The sequence below is a fragment of the Aplidium turbinatum genome, chromosome 3, assembly GCF_918807975.1.
Source record: "Aplidium turbinatum chromosome 3, kaAplTurb1.1, whole genome shotgun sequence".
Classification (NCBI taxonomy): Eukaryota; Metazoa; Chordata; class Ascidiacea; order Aplousobranchia; family Polyclinidae; genus Aplidium; species Aplidium turbinatum.
Window position 1 is genome coordinate 37980212 of NC_137474.1, and position 16189 is coordinate 37996400.

General features: G+C 35.6%; 1 protein-coding gene across 1 annotated transcript; it reads right to left on the reverse strand.

The window, feature by feature from the left end:
* Window positions 1–1336: 1336 nt before the first annotated feature.
* Window positions 1337–3904, reverse strand: LOC145766776 (protein O-mannose kinase-like). Its single transcript, XM_082578483.1, has 4 exons — window positions 3752–3904; window positions 2766–2984; window positions 1947–2050; window positions 1337–1667 (listed from the first exon to the last, which is right to left on the reverse strand). The coding sequence occupies exons 1-4, from the start codon at window positions 3902–3904 to the stop codon at window positions 1337–1339; spliced, it is 807 nt and encodes a 268-aa protein (XP_082434609.1).
* Between the last annotated feature and the right edge of the window lie 12285 nt (window positions 3905–16189).

Genomic DNA, 16189 nt, shown 5'->3' on the forward strand with positions numbered 1-16189 from the left:
GCAGTAAGTAATGTAACCTAAACGGGGTGGCGTGGCCACCCCATAAGTCGGCGCCAGTGATTGCCACTGTTGCATTGTGCGGGAATATTTGTTATTGATGGAATATATCCATCTGCGATCACCATTCACCAGCGCTGTAAGTCTTGTTTGTAATTCCCGACGTTTATTTTAACAAAGTCTTAATCCGAAGTGCTAATTTACATTGGCTGGCAATATTGTCGTTTTTATGTCGATTTGATGTTGTCGGATATTGAATCGTTGTTAAAAAGGAGAACTAGGTTAGTTAACATCCGACGGGAAAACATTTTTTGATCATATTTTGCAAAAATTATGCTTATTTTAGTAATGTCCTTCACATTATTGAAATGCTTATTTTATTATCTTGCCGTCATCGTCAACACATGTCAAACATTGTTTTTCGTTGCGAAACAGAATTCTAGGGGAGTGGCGAACTTCTTTAAAATCAGCCACTTTGGAGACACTCGTGCGAGTGTCGTTAGATGGTCCCGCAGTACTGGATTACAATTCCGATAAAGCAGTTATTGCGTGGTGCAACGATTCTATTGTAGGACGTCGCCCAGGCCCAGACTTCAACAACGCTAAGTGATCATTTTAGCATTGTTGCAAGTTTAATTCTATTTACTTGTGCTATCGTTATTTTTATTTTGGCCTCCAAGCATGCAGATTTGGCCGCCGAGAAGGAGCTCCCGGTAGGCCACGATGGCTGCCGAAAAAAAAAAACAAGTTTTAAGGCCTGTACTGTGGTGCAAAATTTTGTGCCGTATGCTGTATATTATTTTGAGGCAAAAATGAAAGATTGCAATTAGGCTATAAAAGCGAATAGCAGAAATTGTTATATTGCAAAATGCGCAGTAGCTTACATGACTTTGAAAAGGCACCATTGCCCCCCCTGCCCCTCCATCTGCAGAAAAATTGAGGGCAGGGAAGCATCCGCCCCCCCTGCCCCCCGCTTCTGGCGCCCCTGCTCGTGAAACACAATAACGGTGAAACGCACACTTAGTGTTTACATGACATTTACAAACTTAAAATAAGCAACCCTATGCTCACACTGGGACAGTGTGGCTGGACATCGCATTGGAACAACTTTAACCGACCCCCACCTAGAACTGCAATCTAGTTGGTTAGTCGGTGGAATCGTATGCAAAGCAAAACTATGCTTCCCGGAATGTCTTTTATGCCTTAATGCTCCTAAAGTCTTCAACAAAAGTATTTTTGGTTATACTTGTACGCTGATACCTTCTGCGGGCCGCACATGACAGCGTAGCGGCCGCATGTGGGCCGCCAGTTGGTGATCCCTGGTCTAACCCATCTTAGACTAGTATTTTATCGTTTTCTGTTTAAGCTTAGTATAGATTTTTAAGTATTCTTCAAGAACCCATAGCGAAGTGGCTCTTTGTTTTACATCCACTATTTTGCATTGTTTATGGATGGGTGTAAGAAGGTTATTGATTTTTGTGATTACATTTTTTTGGTTATCTTCTGGAATTGTGTCATCTAATATTATGGCGGATATATCTGGTATTTTCCAAACATCGGCTTTGATCGTCGCCTTTATGAAGTGGTTATGTGTTTCACATTGCTGCTTGGTGTACCGTTGCTCCGGGGCAAGAAATGTTTCATTCACCATCTTGCAATCAGGTTCAGTTCTAAAAATTAAGTAAGAACTGATGTTTATATGGAGTAGGCTTACCTTGGCAAGACAAATTGTACTGTATACCGGTATTATATATATATATACACAAAATAATTTTTTGACATTTTGTGGTAATCTAGTTGCAGTTACCGTACCAGATGAACATAAGAAATTTATGTTTATGCTTGGTGAAGAGTCTTATTCTGTAATTATTTCAGGTGTTGGCATTCTGTCATAATTGAAAAAGTTGTCGTTTGAGTTTCTCAACTACCAATTTACTGATTATGCTTACTCGCATAGTGCTGTTTGGTTGGTCAATGGGTCATCGATCGGAAGTTCATCTAAGTCATTTAAAACAAGATTTCGATCATTTTTGATCAAGAATTGTCTCATGGCCTATGAATTAAAACAAATGTAAAATGAGAATAGGCAGAAGATTATTTTTCACAAATTTTCATTTTTTCAGCAACTTGCTTGCAAATAATCTTTCTCAACATCAACATCAACTTGCGGTTTTATTTATCCAGTATTATAATATAAAGAAAAATGTTTTATTGTTTGTCAAAGCAAGATATATCATTAGTTATGTTCAAAATTATTGTACATAATTTGTTAATATGGTACTGCTATTTTGCATTCATCAAATGCGGCATTTCCACAACAATCTAACCTCTTAGTGTAATTTCTTCAGAATTAATTTCACTAGTTTAGTTTAAAATCGTTTTATGCCTTCCATGCAATTCTTCTATCGACATAACCGTAAGACACATATACCGTATGATACATAAAAACTTATGATAAAACTATCAGCTTCTAAATCGTAAATAAATCCCAATATTAAGACTTTACGTATTTAGTTGCCCTGTTAAAACATGTACAGTAAATTGTAAAAAAGGTAATATTGCAAATATCTCAAAAACTACTGACCGTAGGAAAAAAGTAAATCCAGATTCGGACTCAGCAGCCAAGAGTAGCCTAAGGTTTGTTCAAAACTCGAGATATATAATTTCTTTTGTTGCATAGTGTTAGAATTCAAGTGCTATTACACAGTTACTTTTTAAGCTACCACAGTAGTTGATGTTGCTGATGGCATGCATATTGCATATCTTACCTGCAGAGGTGCATGCAGATCACAATGAACTTTTGGCTTTCCACTTCGATAATGTAAAAATACAAGGGATTCAATAATTTGAATTACTAAATAGAGCCTTTTATAAGGGCGAAATGTTAGAATTCTTTTGTGACGAATAAATGAGTCAACAGTTGAAAATATTCCACAATATTCTGTGAGAATTATCATTCTTTCCCCTTCATCACAGAATCCACTGACCTAGACAAACATTTCGTAGTTGACAATTCTTTGAGTAGATGTGTAACTGTGTAGAAATACGTTCACTGGTGAAGTTACTGAGGTGGTAAAAGACTAGATCTTCAGCCCCAGAGGTTCACACGATGAAGAAGAAGACCAATTAACCATTGGATGAGGCTTGTTACACAACATTTTTATTATTGGCATTCAATAATATTTCATAAATCTTTTCATATATATATATTATATACCTAGTTTAGTAAAGCGTTTTTGAATAGTGTTTAACTTAGACCACATGTTGTGCCAAGCAGTTCTATTGGAATTAGAGCTTAAATTATTTTCAATTTTCTAGAGTTGAAGTTCTACGAACTTCATCAGCATTTATTTTGTGCATTTTTATTTTTGGTTATTTTAATTTAAAATAAAAGTATTCTAAGCCAACAATGTCTACCAAGGTTTTATTACATTAGCAATGAATGAATTGGTGGTAGATTTTTTCTGGTTTCGTTGCACTAGGGCTGATGTGTTTTGCTACATGACTGCTGTGTTTATTTTAATCATAGAAATTATAAGTTGTCATACCCAATTTTTAAGCTTTGTAATCCTGAAAAGTTTGATAGCCTATTATAAAAAGAATTTTTTTTCTAGGAGTGCTTGTGCAATGTGTTTAATGTATATTGGCATTAGGGATACAGTAGATGAGAACACTTGCTTGTAGCTTGTAAGTTACCATTGCAAGAAAAGTAAAAAATATAAAACTCCTCGCCACATTATTAATAAGTAAATACTGGAATAACGCGTCTGCTTGGCTGTAGTTCCACTAAGTTGGTGGCTCCTCTTCTCATTCGATCACTAATCCACCGTTTTTCTTTTTCAGTTTTATTCACTGTTGAAGCAGTGATGGAAACGGCAAAGTAACTATCGCGCCCTGGCCAGTCCATTTTATATACCTGTGCAAAATTGTTCAATTGGTGTTTTTGTTCTTTTACATTTTATCAAAACTTACACACTTGATAACTGAACAAAAAAGTAAAGGTATATATATATATAATATGTTTTTAGAAGATTTTTCACAAAAGAACCTTATAAAAACGCATATCTGCGTTTTATATCGTCAAACTACGATCCATCTCCATCATTAATTAAGTAAAATTTATTGAGGTTTGAAGTCCAAAACATATTCTATCTTGGTTTGAAAGTTACTAAGAAAGTCTATGCTAACCACCATGGTAAAATGCACCAACGTCTGTCACAGAGACAAGTTTTAGTGTGTATGTATTGTATATGCATTATGCAGCCTTCAAATTTGGCGTCGTTAATTGCTGAGGTAAATACCCAAGTAACATGAAAGATATATGAATTTATCAGCAAAAAGAATGCCGTTTCTCGACAGTCGCTGTTCCATTGTGAGTAGGCTAGTCAGGAAGATTGCTCCTTCTCAACTGAAAAAGAATGCCGACACAATTTTGAACACAGTGTTGATTGTGCACATCCAGTCAGCAAATCAACTCTTATTCACTGATTCAACGGCTGCATACGTTGAATTAATGTAAAACAGAGCTAATGTCCACCAGCAATTTTTCAACTGAGGCAAAAAAGCATGTCCAGTCGAAGAAAAGAAAATTGTAGACAACTTTACTTTTGTCTCGTGAACTTTGCCTATTGTTCAAAATTTTTACTTCAGCAATTATGGACGGCGCTATTTCACTATGTGTACTTTTTCATTGGCAATGATTTTGCCGCAGTAAAAATATTTTAATTTCGAAGACTGTACAGTTTTTACTGTATTAAATAAAACATCGAGCAATTTGTTTCTGATGCAAAACAATAGACTTTCCCTTTGGCAATAGTTAATTTAAATTGTGATGTGAAAAATTTGGTAACAAGTCATAGAAAAGGAATGCAGCAACTTAGAACACATGCTGCCTGTGTGATCAGAAATGGTTACTGCTTCAATGAGATCAGGGCGATGGAGCATTACAACATTTAATGCTGTTATGTTATAAAATGTAAATGATTCTTAGTTAAATACATACCATTTTTGCGACTCCTTTTCCTATTAGTTCTGAAGCTTCATTGGGCAAAAATTTTGCATAGATCTCTTCACATTCAAACCATTTTCTACACTTTGTCCTTCCATATTCTTTGAAATAGCCTTTGTTACATAACCCTGTGGTCGAGTTGATTTCCGCCTTTAAACTCATTTGTTTCTGCAATTTTGCTAGCTTTGTGTTTTCACTTTTTGACCGTAAATTGTGATGCCTGAGCGTTAAACGTTTTGCTTTGGTAATGATTGCACTTGTTGTCGCTTGTGTTTTTGTTGTAGTTTCCTGTGATGTTAGTGACTGTTTTACACTTGGATTAAAGTTGCTTGTCATGCTTTGTATACTATTTGTTGGATTTCTTGACCACTGATAATCTTCATATTCTTTAAAGTTTTCTTTACTTGGCTTATTATTTCTTGCAACACTCAATGAATATGAGCGTTCAGGATTTACATTCAATGAGTGAAAATAGTAAATGAAAGCAAAAATCATTTGGAATAGCAAAATGTAGAAAATAAAAGATTTTTTTATTTTCGATTTATTGCAAGATTTCCATAGCATGATGGTTTGAGATGGCAATGGCAGACACAATTCTATAATCACATTTCATTTGTCACACAATACTTAAATACAAGCATATCAAACTAATTATGAACTGCACCTGAAGTAAACTTTATGGTTGTTTTTGCTGAGAACAAATACATACAATACAAATATTTCTTACATAACACTTTGAAAGAAACTTTTATGAAGTTTTTTCATAAAACTTTCTTTCATTAAACTATACTTGTATATATCTTCTATTGCTTTACTCATAAGTCTTTGCTCTTTCATTGTTAATTCTTTCACTTAATACAGCATCTTACCACTGGCTTCCTACTTAGGCTATCATACAATCATGTATTGAAAACGACTTTTTTATCACTGTAAGACTTTATCTAATATAAGGTAACCTTTGGTGCAAAGGCAAAGCATAGTAAGTGCACGGCCACAGTTTTGAGTTAAAGTGGTTTGGTTTGCCTCAGGCATAAATTTTATCAAATCTCTAAGCATTTTTTTACCTTTTTTCTCATGCCATGCTGTAGATTAAATAGCTCATTTATCTTAACGTTTCTTGAAATTTACTGTTTTTGTTTTTCTGTCATTTTATTTAATCTTACACTTATCATCATACCATTGGGGTGTACAGTTTTTTACAACCTATCGTGAAACCATTGTTTTTTGTCGGGAAATAAGTCGTTATGGCCACATGTGAAATATTTTTTCTCAACTCCATGGTTTCGAGGTCCCAACTACCACTTTTCTACATTTAAACAAACCTTATTTACAGTGTGTACCAAAAAAATAAACGGATCTCTTGATTTGCATTAACTGAACTCTCTATTTTCTTGCTTCTGCTTAAAAGGCACCAAACCCAATATGTTAGCAAGTGCAACAATAACTTCTGTCCATTTTTTTATTATTACGAGAACATGTAAGTTGAGTGCTGAGCATACAAAAAAGTAGATATATTTTTGGTACACACTGTATGAAACCATTAACACTACTACAATGTGCATTGCATTCCTTTGGTGCTTTTCTACACCAAAATTTTGAAATATCAGTTCGAAAACAAACCTTTCAAATGCTACCACATAATCACATCAAAAACGAACAACAAGATTGAAATTTATTGCAGCAACATTCAGGGCTGTGGAGCCAAGCATTTTCTCTGGAGCTGAAGCCCTTTTTTTAAATGTCTGGAGCCGGAGCTACAAAAATTTTATCTGCTCCAGCTTCAGGGTTGGGTAGCCGATTCTTGCCTTAGCTTAAAATCAAGTAGTAATACTGATGACATGAAGCAAGCGGCAAAATTACTACTTAAGTGTGCTTGCTCCTTTGAACAGAATTTTATTTATAATACTACAATGCAAATTACTAAACCGTTAGTGTCCTACTGTGGTAAATGCTATAAACATACTTAATGGAGCCGGAGCTGGAGCAATTTTTTTAAAATTTACAGCTCCAGAGCTGGAGCTATTGCATGAATGCTTGATGGCTCCGAAGCTAGAGCCAGAGTTATCATTAGATAAATGCTCTATGGAGCCGAAACCAATGCTCTCTTACAGTGGCTTCACAGCCCTGGCAACATTGAATGCTGCAAGTAATTAGTGCCTCATCGAAATAACATACCGTGACCTTTTCTTCTATCATTAACCTTATTAATTTTTTCCTGTGCCTGCATATCATACTATCTGTTACTTTTCCTTCAGTAATGCATTTTTTCACAAAACCAATTGCTTTTTCATTTGACATCTGGTTGTATTTTAATGAATGCCAGATGTTTGGGGTAGCGAGTGATAAACATGGTGAACATTGCATGGTAATGTCATAACAAGAGGCAAGTTTCTTTTTACTTCTCAGCAACTTTTTCTGTTGCTTCTTTATTTAATGGGTTGGTAGATATTGTATGGACATTCGGCTGTTAGTGGCTGAAGTTTCCATTTTACAGTTTTACAAAACCACCATAAAATATTCTGTGAATGAATTGAATAAGGAAAAGTATAAATTAATGATATGCTGCAAGTACAATAGCTGTGTTTTCTTTTTTTTAAAATAACTAATCTATTTGACTATTAGTTTCAGAGACTAATGAGTACTGAGTAACTCATTCTAAGTCACAAAACAGCTGGGATGGGAAGCTGCACATCCAGGCAACAGCTCTTCATGTTTGTCAATGAGTGGCCCGTTTGAGTTGATTACTTACCAGCTAACAGTGCTGGACCATGTAATCTTTAAACTAAACAGTTCAATATGTTATATATTCCTTATAACATTGAAGCAAGGCTAAAGTATCTTTGGCTTGATAATGAGATTAATTATTCAACTTGCAATTATAGTGCAAGTCGACCCTCGGCGTTTTCATAAAGCTGACTAAGACACTTTTGGGGCCCTTGCAGTCACTGTTTGGGGCTCTTCCAGCCCCATAGCTCTTTGAACCCCAGGCTAGTGACCACTGTGGCACACTTTTTTATATACCATACCCAACTCTTAATGTTACTCATACTAACTGCAAAAAGCTTCAAAGTCCTTTTTAGTGGTTAAAATTCTCCTACCCAGTACCATGATTTTTTACACCAAATTTCTTGAGTTGGGACCTTGAATTGTTGGAGTAGGAAAAAAACTACAGTTTTTGAGATTATGAGTTTTTAGCTTATTTCCCGACAAAAAAATTGGTTTCACTGGGAAATTTGAAAAACAGTTTTGAAACCGTACACCCTATCGTACCATGATAATAAGCGTAAGATAATGAATGACAGAAATAAAAACTCTTTCATTTTAAGAATAAAGATCTATCTATCATATATGCTTTTAGTATGTACATTGTATGTACAGTGTTTTGACCGGAAACTTTTAGAAGCAGAGTTTACAAAAACTACCTATTGGAGGGTGCATTGAAAAAAAGTATTGTCAGGTGTTCCAAAGAATTTCTATATTTTCTTAAAAAGTGCATCAATGCTTACTCTCAAGATTTAGATAACTACTGGAAATGAATCTAAAGGGAATGGTGCATGTAAATTTTGTCTACTTTGCCTTTGGATCAGGGGTGTCCAAAGTTTTGTAGCCACGGGCCGCATTTCGCTACTTGTGAATCTTGGCGGTCCGCATTAAATTTTTCACCCATTTTTGACCTTGAACTTCGGCCTAAGCTTTAAGATTGTATATTGTTAGGGTAACCAGTAACCAATCACGAAACGTTCTTAGTAATATCATTACAATGCTTCTAAAGGTAGTTTATTTGTTTGCACCATTCAAACAATTTAAAATGACATTCTATTACATGTTATGTGAAGGAAGCAGCTATGATTTTTCATCCAACATTTTGATTTACAGTAGCCTACTGTGGCACGTTTGTGGTGGTTGAAATGTGTAAGAAAGATGTTCACCAGTTAACTTTATATATACTTCATTTTTACTTGTTAAAGTTTATAATATATATCTTTTCGCATATGTACATTACATGCTATTATGAGCCCAGATGGGGAACAAAAATATTGTTCCCGCAAGCCACATTTTGGGCACCCCTGCTTTAGATTTTCCAACCTCAAGTTATAAGTTTATCAAATGTTTCACCAATTACTCTTCAACATATCACAAGTTTTTTTAAATTCTTTGAAGCATTATTTGCAACTTTTGTCAGTGGTAATATATGATATATATAAATATATTCTTTTAGATTAAAGTTTTCTGAATATTATAATGTTTAAATACTATTGTATTGTGAAATGTGGAAAAGTTAATTTGGAATAAGTTTGGTGTGGTTAGATTTGAAGCTAGCGTTATCATTTAAACATTGCCTACTTTTGAGTGAGGAAAATATGACATTCAAGATGAAAGAAGGGCATTGTTTAGCAGCATTTTGCTTGACTTACCCCTCTCAGCAAACGGTTTTGCTTTTTATGTTTAGTCCATGTTGTTGACCAAAATAGTTATGGTATTCATCTTACAGGAGCGAATTATTATACAGTATAAGGTATTTCTGATATGTCTCTTTCAAAAGAGATCTCAGGAGTTTTCCTTGGCAGATTGTTGTGGTAGACGTTATGCCATGGACCAAGTGTTTTTATGATACTTATGATATTCAAGTGGCATTGAGTTTGCTAAAGTCAAGAATAAGAACAACGTTCATTTATGCTGACCGCGTATAGAAGTGATTCTTAACCTGTTTTTCATAGAGAGTTTTATAAAGTGTACAATTCATGCATATATCATAACTCGTAAGGTAATGTTGACAAGTTTTCGTTTACGGTCACTCTCAGAAGGTTTTGAGATTTTCAGGTTTTTATCATTCGTTAAAAGAGAAAGTCGCTGGTTTATGTTGTATATATATAATTATACTGTATGACTGTAGGTGTAGCATAAGTGGGAGTATTTTACATAATTGTTAAGTCACAAAATGGATGTGGTCATGATTGGCATGTAAACAAGTTGTCACTCTATCAGCGTTGTTTCTATCCCCACTGAGGAATGTTAAGCAAACTCTACTCTATCCAGATATGTTTGTTTTGTCAAAGGATTATTGTAGATTATTGCTTTATGTATATAACAGAGTTTTTTTTATTTAAACAGCAAATACTATTAGAAATCATTAGTTAAACTACCATTCAACGTTTTATAGGCAGAGAAAACTTTTTCTCGAACCGTAGAAAATTTCATTGTCAGATCACCGCTTCAATGCGTGATGGAAATCTACAGATAAATCTGCATTTCGGTCTGGTCTGGAATTGCATGCGGGAAGTGATTTTCTGATGTCTCTGGATTTATTAATATTCAATTGAACACAGAGAATATGTCCTTATAATGTTTGTAATGTATTGTATTGAGTTTAAATTTAACCGTTGTTATTGCGTTCATAAACGTAGTTGCACTGATGAGAATTTAATATTCGAAAACGCGTTCTGCAACACTGTTTTTTGCACTCTGCAATGCCTGATGCAGATTTATCTGTAGATTTCCATCACGCATTGAAGCGGTGATCTGACAATGAAATTTTCTACGGTTCGAGAAAAAGTTTTCTCTGCCTATAAAACGTTGAATGGTAGTTTAACTAATGATTTCTGAAAGTTCCTTGGTTTCATGTTATCTGAAATACTATTAGTACTACAAAAAGTGCTCAATGCCAAGCAATAAAGCCAAGAAGAGCATATTACAGCTAATATAGTTATTACTTTCTAAAACCTCTACAGCCTGTTTCACCCTAAAAGGGGGATCATCAGAAGGTCCTTATTCAAATAAAATATAATAAGATTATATTTGAATAAGAGCCTTATGATCATCTCCGTTTTAAGATGAAACATTTTAGAAAGTAATAACTATATTTGATGAGTTTTTCATTTATGTATAAATTGTGTGAAATTATCTTCATCAGACATATCATTTGTCTCCATCCTTTATGTTTTATGTTGTGTGTTGATTAAATGTATTCATCAGAGTCATTCCATTATAATACAACAAATTTTCAACCACGGTATCCCACTTTTTGCTGCGTTTTTGATAGGTTACTGTCTTTTAAATTTGCAATCTAACAAAAAAAATTTTCAAAATCGGACAAGTGGTTACCGAGTTAAAGACTTTTGAATTTTTGGACTGTCACTAGGTGGCACACTATTCTGTGTAACTAATTTTTGATTTTGGAGGGTATACTCAAGCTAGAATGATGGTTGAAGTGTCTATTCCACCATTTTCGAGGATGCAGAATCCATAAATGGCATTGTTTTTAGTCTTAACCAATTATTTTAGGAGTTATTGGACTTATTCAAGGTTTTGGGCAAACCCCCAAAAACCCCATGTGGGAAACAATATACAAGAAAAAAAAAATTTTGTATGGTTGTTCCTGAACCATATTAACTATAGAGAAAGTAATATAAGATGACAGTTCTACCCTTTTTGCAATACAAGCTGCAGATGTTGAACTTTGATTAGTAAATTTCAAATCAAATTCTGCTCTTTAGTCTTTATGTACCGTATACTGTTACTTCAATAAAAACTTTGTTTCATCACAGATGGCATTGTTATAAATATCCTAAATACTGAGAACTATATTGTAGCAAAAAAACAACATTTTAATTTTTTGTTTAAGTCAACTCTGTACAGCATCATAAAACTTGTTAAGTGCGGTACTGCAGTATGCTTACAGAGTGATGAGTTGCGCCATTTACAGGGTGCGGACAAAGTCCTTGGACTGCTTTAAAGTGTAATATTTCTGTAAATAGTGAATAAAATCGCAAAATATTTTAACGGTGAATTGCCAAACAACTAACAATCGTAAAAAGTTTTATATATTGTATATATTCAATCTGTCCCCCTCTGGCCTGAATAACACGCTCAAGTCTACTTCCGAAACTCCCTACCGCTTTACGTAGGGTTTCCTGGGGTATTTTGCCTCATGCTTTTTTGAGAGAGCACTTCAACGCCTCAACTGAGTCATGGAATGAAGCACAGTCATCTGCCTTCAAAATGGACCTAACACAAAAGTCCATTGGATTCAGGTTTGGTGATGAGGGCACTTCCTTGCTCCAGAAATGAGGAAAATGGTTCAGGCACTTTTCCTGAGTTTTCTTGGACGTGTGGGATGGCACACCGTCTTGTTGGAATGTGTATGGTTTCCTTTTGAAGTGTTTCCTAGCCTCTGCAAGGGTATGAGTCAAACTTGTTTCAATGTACGAAGTGGTGTTAACTTTACCGCCTTGTGGAACAAAAATGAGGGGAGACCTCCACGTTTTGGGGACAGCGGCCTACACCATGACAGAAGACAGTTTCTGGCGCATGAAAACTTTTTTCGTGGAGTCAGGAAAGTCTGCAGAAGACTTAGCAAGGTTGCGATCATTTTGTCGGTTACACACCGCTTCGACATTGAACAATTTTTTATCTGAGAAAATTATTTCTCCTGTGTCTGTGACTTCATTCCTGACCTCATTTTGTTCAGATGAATTTAAGCTCAATCGAGTCTCTTTTCTTTTGTGAGGTCTGTTTTAGATATCATTGTAATAAGTAGGGCCATTTTTATATGACCTTAAAAAATCAATTATATGACTTTATTTTTTGGAAAATATGACTTTATATGACTTTATGTGAAAATCGTTTATTTTTACATACGAACAACGTCACTCACGGAACTAAAGAGTAAAACATACGCAACATAACAGTATTAATCCACACATCCACATCCATCCGCTACACATCCATTTTTATTTTAAACCACTGTTGTAGTACAGTTTCATGTAGGCTAGTGTGGAATGTTAGAGTCTTTAAAGTTAGGATTTGGACCTGAAAATGACTTTAGTAAGGAAAATGAGCGCTCCACAGACGCTGATGTGGGTTGACACTTCTGCAGTTTTGCATAAAGCGCTGGTGACCGCAATGTTTGGTATATAGTGTTAGAACCATCCATGCTAACATAACAGCACAAGTACAAAACCAACAAGGTTTTATTTAAAAAAAATACTCAGTGGCTTATGTGTTTATTTCCTTTGAGAAATACGAGCATTTCAAAGTGCTCGTCACTCAGGCCTGCCCTTTTGGGCTTTAAAATGTCCTTGCCCAATCGTTGTCGTCGTGTGAGCCTCTGGGGCCGAGAGTCTATTCTTTTACGCCCCAGATTCACGATGTTCCCGGACTATACACTGGAAGGCTACTAGAGAGCAGCCAGTCTTTGGTTTCATCATTCATGACACGCAGACCTTCCACTCCGTTAGGTGGCTTGAAGATGTTACAGTCATTGATGATGTCCGCCCCGATAGTTCAATTGGTTAGCGCTTCACTTCTGGAACGAAGAAGCTTCAAGATCAAGCGGCACTGGTTCGACTCTCAGGGCATGCGCTTGAGCAACGCACGTTAAGGACTGCTCTCCATTTAGCGGCATCTAATAGATGGAATAATTTCCCGGCAACGAGACTTCAACAATCGGAAACTTTACTCTGTCAATCTCGGTGAGCGGGCCTGCGTCAGTGATTTAAAGTCTTTAGTCTACAAGTATGCGAAACTGCCAGGATTAAGTTTTGCAAGAAGCTTTCCCAGTCCGAGGATAAAGATTTAATCAATCAATCAATCAATCAATGATGTGGTCTGCGTCTGTTCCTCGGCACCACATTTACAGGAGGAGAAAGAGGCCATTTCCCATTGGTGCATGGTTGAGCGGAAAAGCCCGACGCCCGCACGGAGACGGTTGAGGCGCACCCATTGGTAGTGTCAGGTCGATTGAGCGTGTGTCGGCGTCGGGGATGAACGAATAAAGTCTGGTAATGAACAAGTGCTGCAATGAAAACAATATTTCTACTGCAGCACTTGACGGAATGGGAGTGTTATGTTTTTAAAACAGTTTTTTCATCGGTCTAATTGTGAATCTGGATCCGCTTAACTTGTCCTCAGCAGGGTCCGCTTCCAAATACTCCTGTAACAGATTCAACGCGCATTGCTTTCTTTTCTTGGTTTTTGCGTAAAGTGATGCAAAAAGTCCTCCGTGGCTCTACCTACCACCATCCACTTCAGTGTCGCTGCTACTCCCCTCTTCAGCAGAGCAGTTTGCTTCTTCAATTGCTTGAAGCATGTTCTGTTTTATTTTGGTCTTCAATTCAGCAGTGTCGCTTAATGATCAGGCATTAAACACAGATAAGTCTAAATTGTGGGTGGAATGCAGTCGCAAGCTGAAAGTCGCTGTCTTCGAACCAATAACCAAATCTGGTTTGTCTTGCTTCCACAAGAACGTCCACCAACGGCAAGCAAACAGCAATGCTGTTGCTGGTTTTAACGTCAGAAAATCTTTTTAGAGGCATTGCAAGCGTTACACTAAATGCAATAAATTTCAACTTCTTGAAGGTAACTAACTAACTGACTATAAGCATCAACAAACTGCTTTTAATCGCTGCGTGTTTCTTGATGCTTGTAGTCAGTTAGTTAGTTACCTTCAAGAAGTTGAAATTTACTGCATTTTTATAAATATTTTCAGGTTCCTGATGAGGGCTTAAGTTAAACCGAAAACGTTTGACTGTTAAACTCATTTGTAAATATGTAAAATATATTATTATAATGCTCAACCCTGTTGTATTGTTGTGTCTTGCCCGTCTTTGGTACATATCGATTAATCGCCAAAAACAATTAATTTAGCCAAATCAGTTATCGAAAATCGCCAAAAAAGAGCCAAATCATAAATATGAAGCTAAACGTCTTAAAAAATCGCCAGATTTCTGGACTTTGGCGATAAATTCGCCAATATGGCAACCCTTTTCCACCAGACCACAAAACAAAAGTAGAACCGCGCATGCGCAGTGCTGCGCCGATACAGCTGCGAGAAAAATGCATTATTGCGCAAAACGCAGCAAACACACACTAAGCAAGACACAAACACGTGCAGAGAAATAAACGGCAATTAAAAACTGAAATTTCAATACAAAAGTAACTTGTAACTGTAACTGTTGAAAAAGTGCTAAAATAGGAACTAGTTACCGCGTTTCGTTACTTTTGGAAAATTGTAACGAAGTTACCGTTACAGTTACTCAAAAAGTAACTAGTTACAGTAACTAGTTACTTTTGTAACTAGTTACTGCCCACCTCTGCATTTAGATCAGCATGGGCATCTTTGATGGTGTACGTAAAACTTTCCATTTTGAGTATTAAGTTGACCTCAATGTGTGACCTCATAAAATGTAGGTCTGTGACTGTAAGTGTTATATATGTAGGCTAATCTTACAGTTTGCCTTCGTTCAATCAGCAATTGCCTTACTTTCTTTAGTGCTTAATTGCTTCACCGCTTAAATTGGTATTTTTTATTTAAAGTATACAACGGTATGACTTTATAACTCAAAAATATGACTATTTAACTTAAAAAGCTGATATATGACCTAACCAGGAAAATAAGACTTTATATGACTTCATAACTTTCTTAATATACCTCATAGGGATGCGGTTTTTGCGTTAAAATTGATTTCACGACTTAGTGATGCATAGAAAAAAATATGACTTTAATGACTTTAAATGGCCCTAGTAATAAGACTATAATTATATATAGTGCTAGTCAATAGTCATTGTGAGGACGGTTTGGTATAGCTTTTCAAAATCAAGATAAATGATTCTTTTTCCTTCAGCAACAGTTGAATACTGTAGTTTCTGAACACAGCATAGTCATGGTCATCATAAAACTATAATTAACAAATATAGGTGAAGAATTTATTATTTCGGCTAACAACTGGCATCATTTATTCTGAAAATATTTTCTTTGAAATTGTGTCATTTCTGTTTATTAGGATTTTAGAAAGCTATGCTTTTCAATGTTCTTAAAACGTGCTCGATAAAATGTGAATTAAAGTGCAGTAATGCAGTTTATTTAAGCACCTCACAGATATGGTTAAAAACCCAGCAGATACCTCTCATACAAATATTTCCGGAGTAATGACGGTAGCTCATGAAGCCGTGTGGTTTTTATGGCATCTCCAGTTACCAATACCAATGTTTCAATAGTAACAAATAATTAAATGAACCTAAGTAAGCCAATTCAAATTGAATCTATATGGGGTGAAATAATCTGTGAGGTTTCTAATTATATCGATGATATACCAGTACCAGTACTAAAATAATTTATCATTTCATGTTGATTGCAATCACTGAGTACAGTTCTACCAATGATAGTAAATGTTTAAATCTCATACC

Excerpts from the sequence above, each read along its gene's own strand:
- LOC145766776 (XM_082578483.1), bottom strand. The coding sequence starts at position 3,904 with ATGGACTGGCCAGGGCGCGATAGTTACTTTGCCGTTTCCATCACTGCT. Across the intron at positions 2,051-2,765 it reads ATCTGCATGCACCTCTGCAG|GCCATGAGACAATTCTTGAT; the intron begins GTAAGATATGCA and ends TTTAATTCATAG. Across the intron at positions 1,668-1,946 it reads AACCAAACAGCACTATGCGA|AACTGAACCTGATTGCAAGA; the intron begins GTAAGCATAATC and ends CTTAATTTTTAG.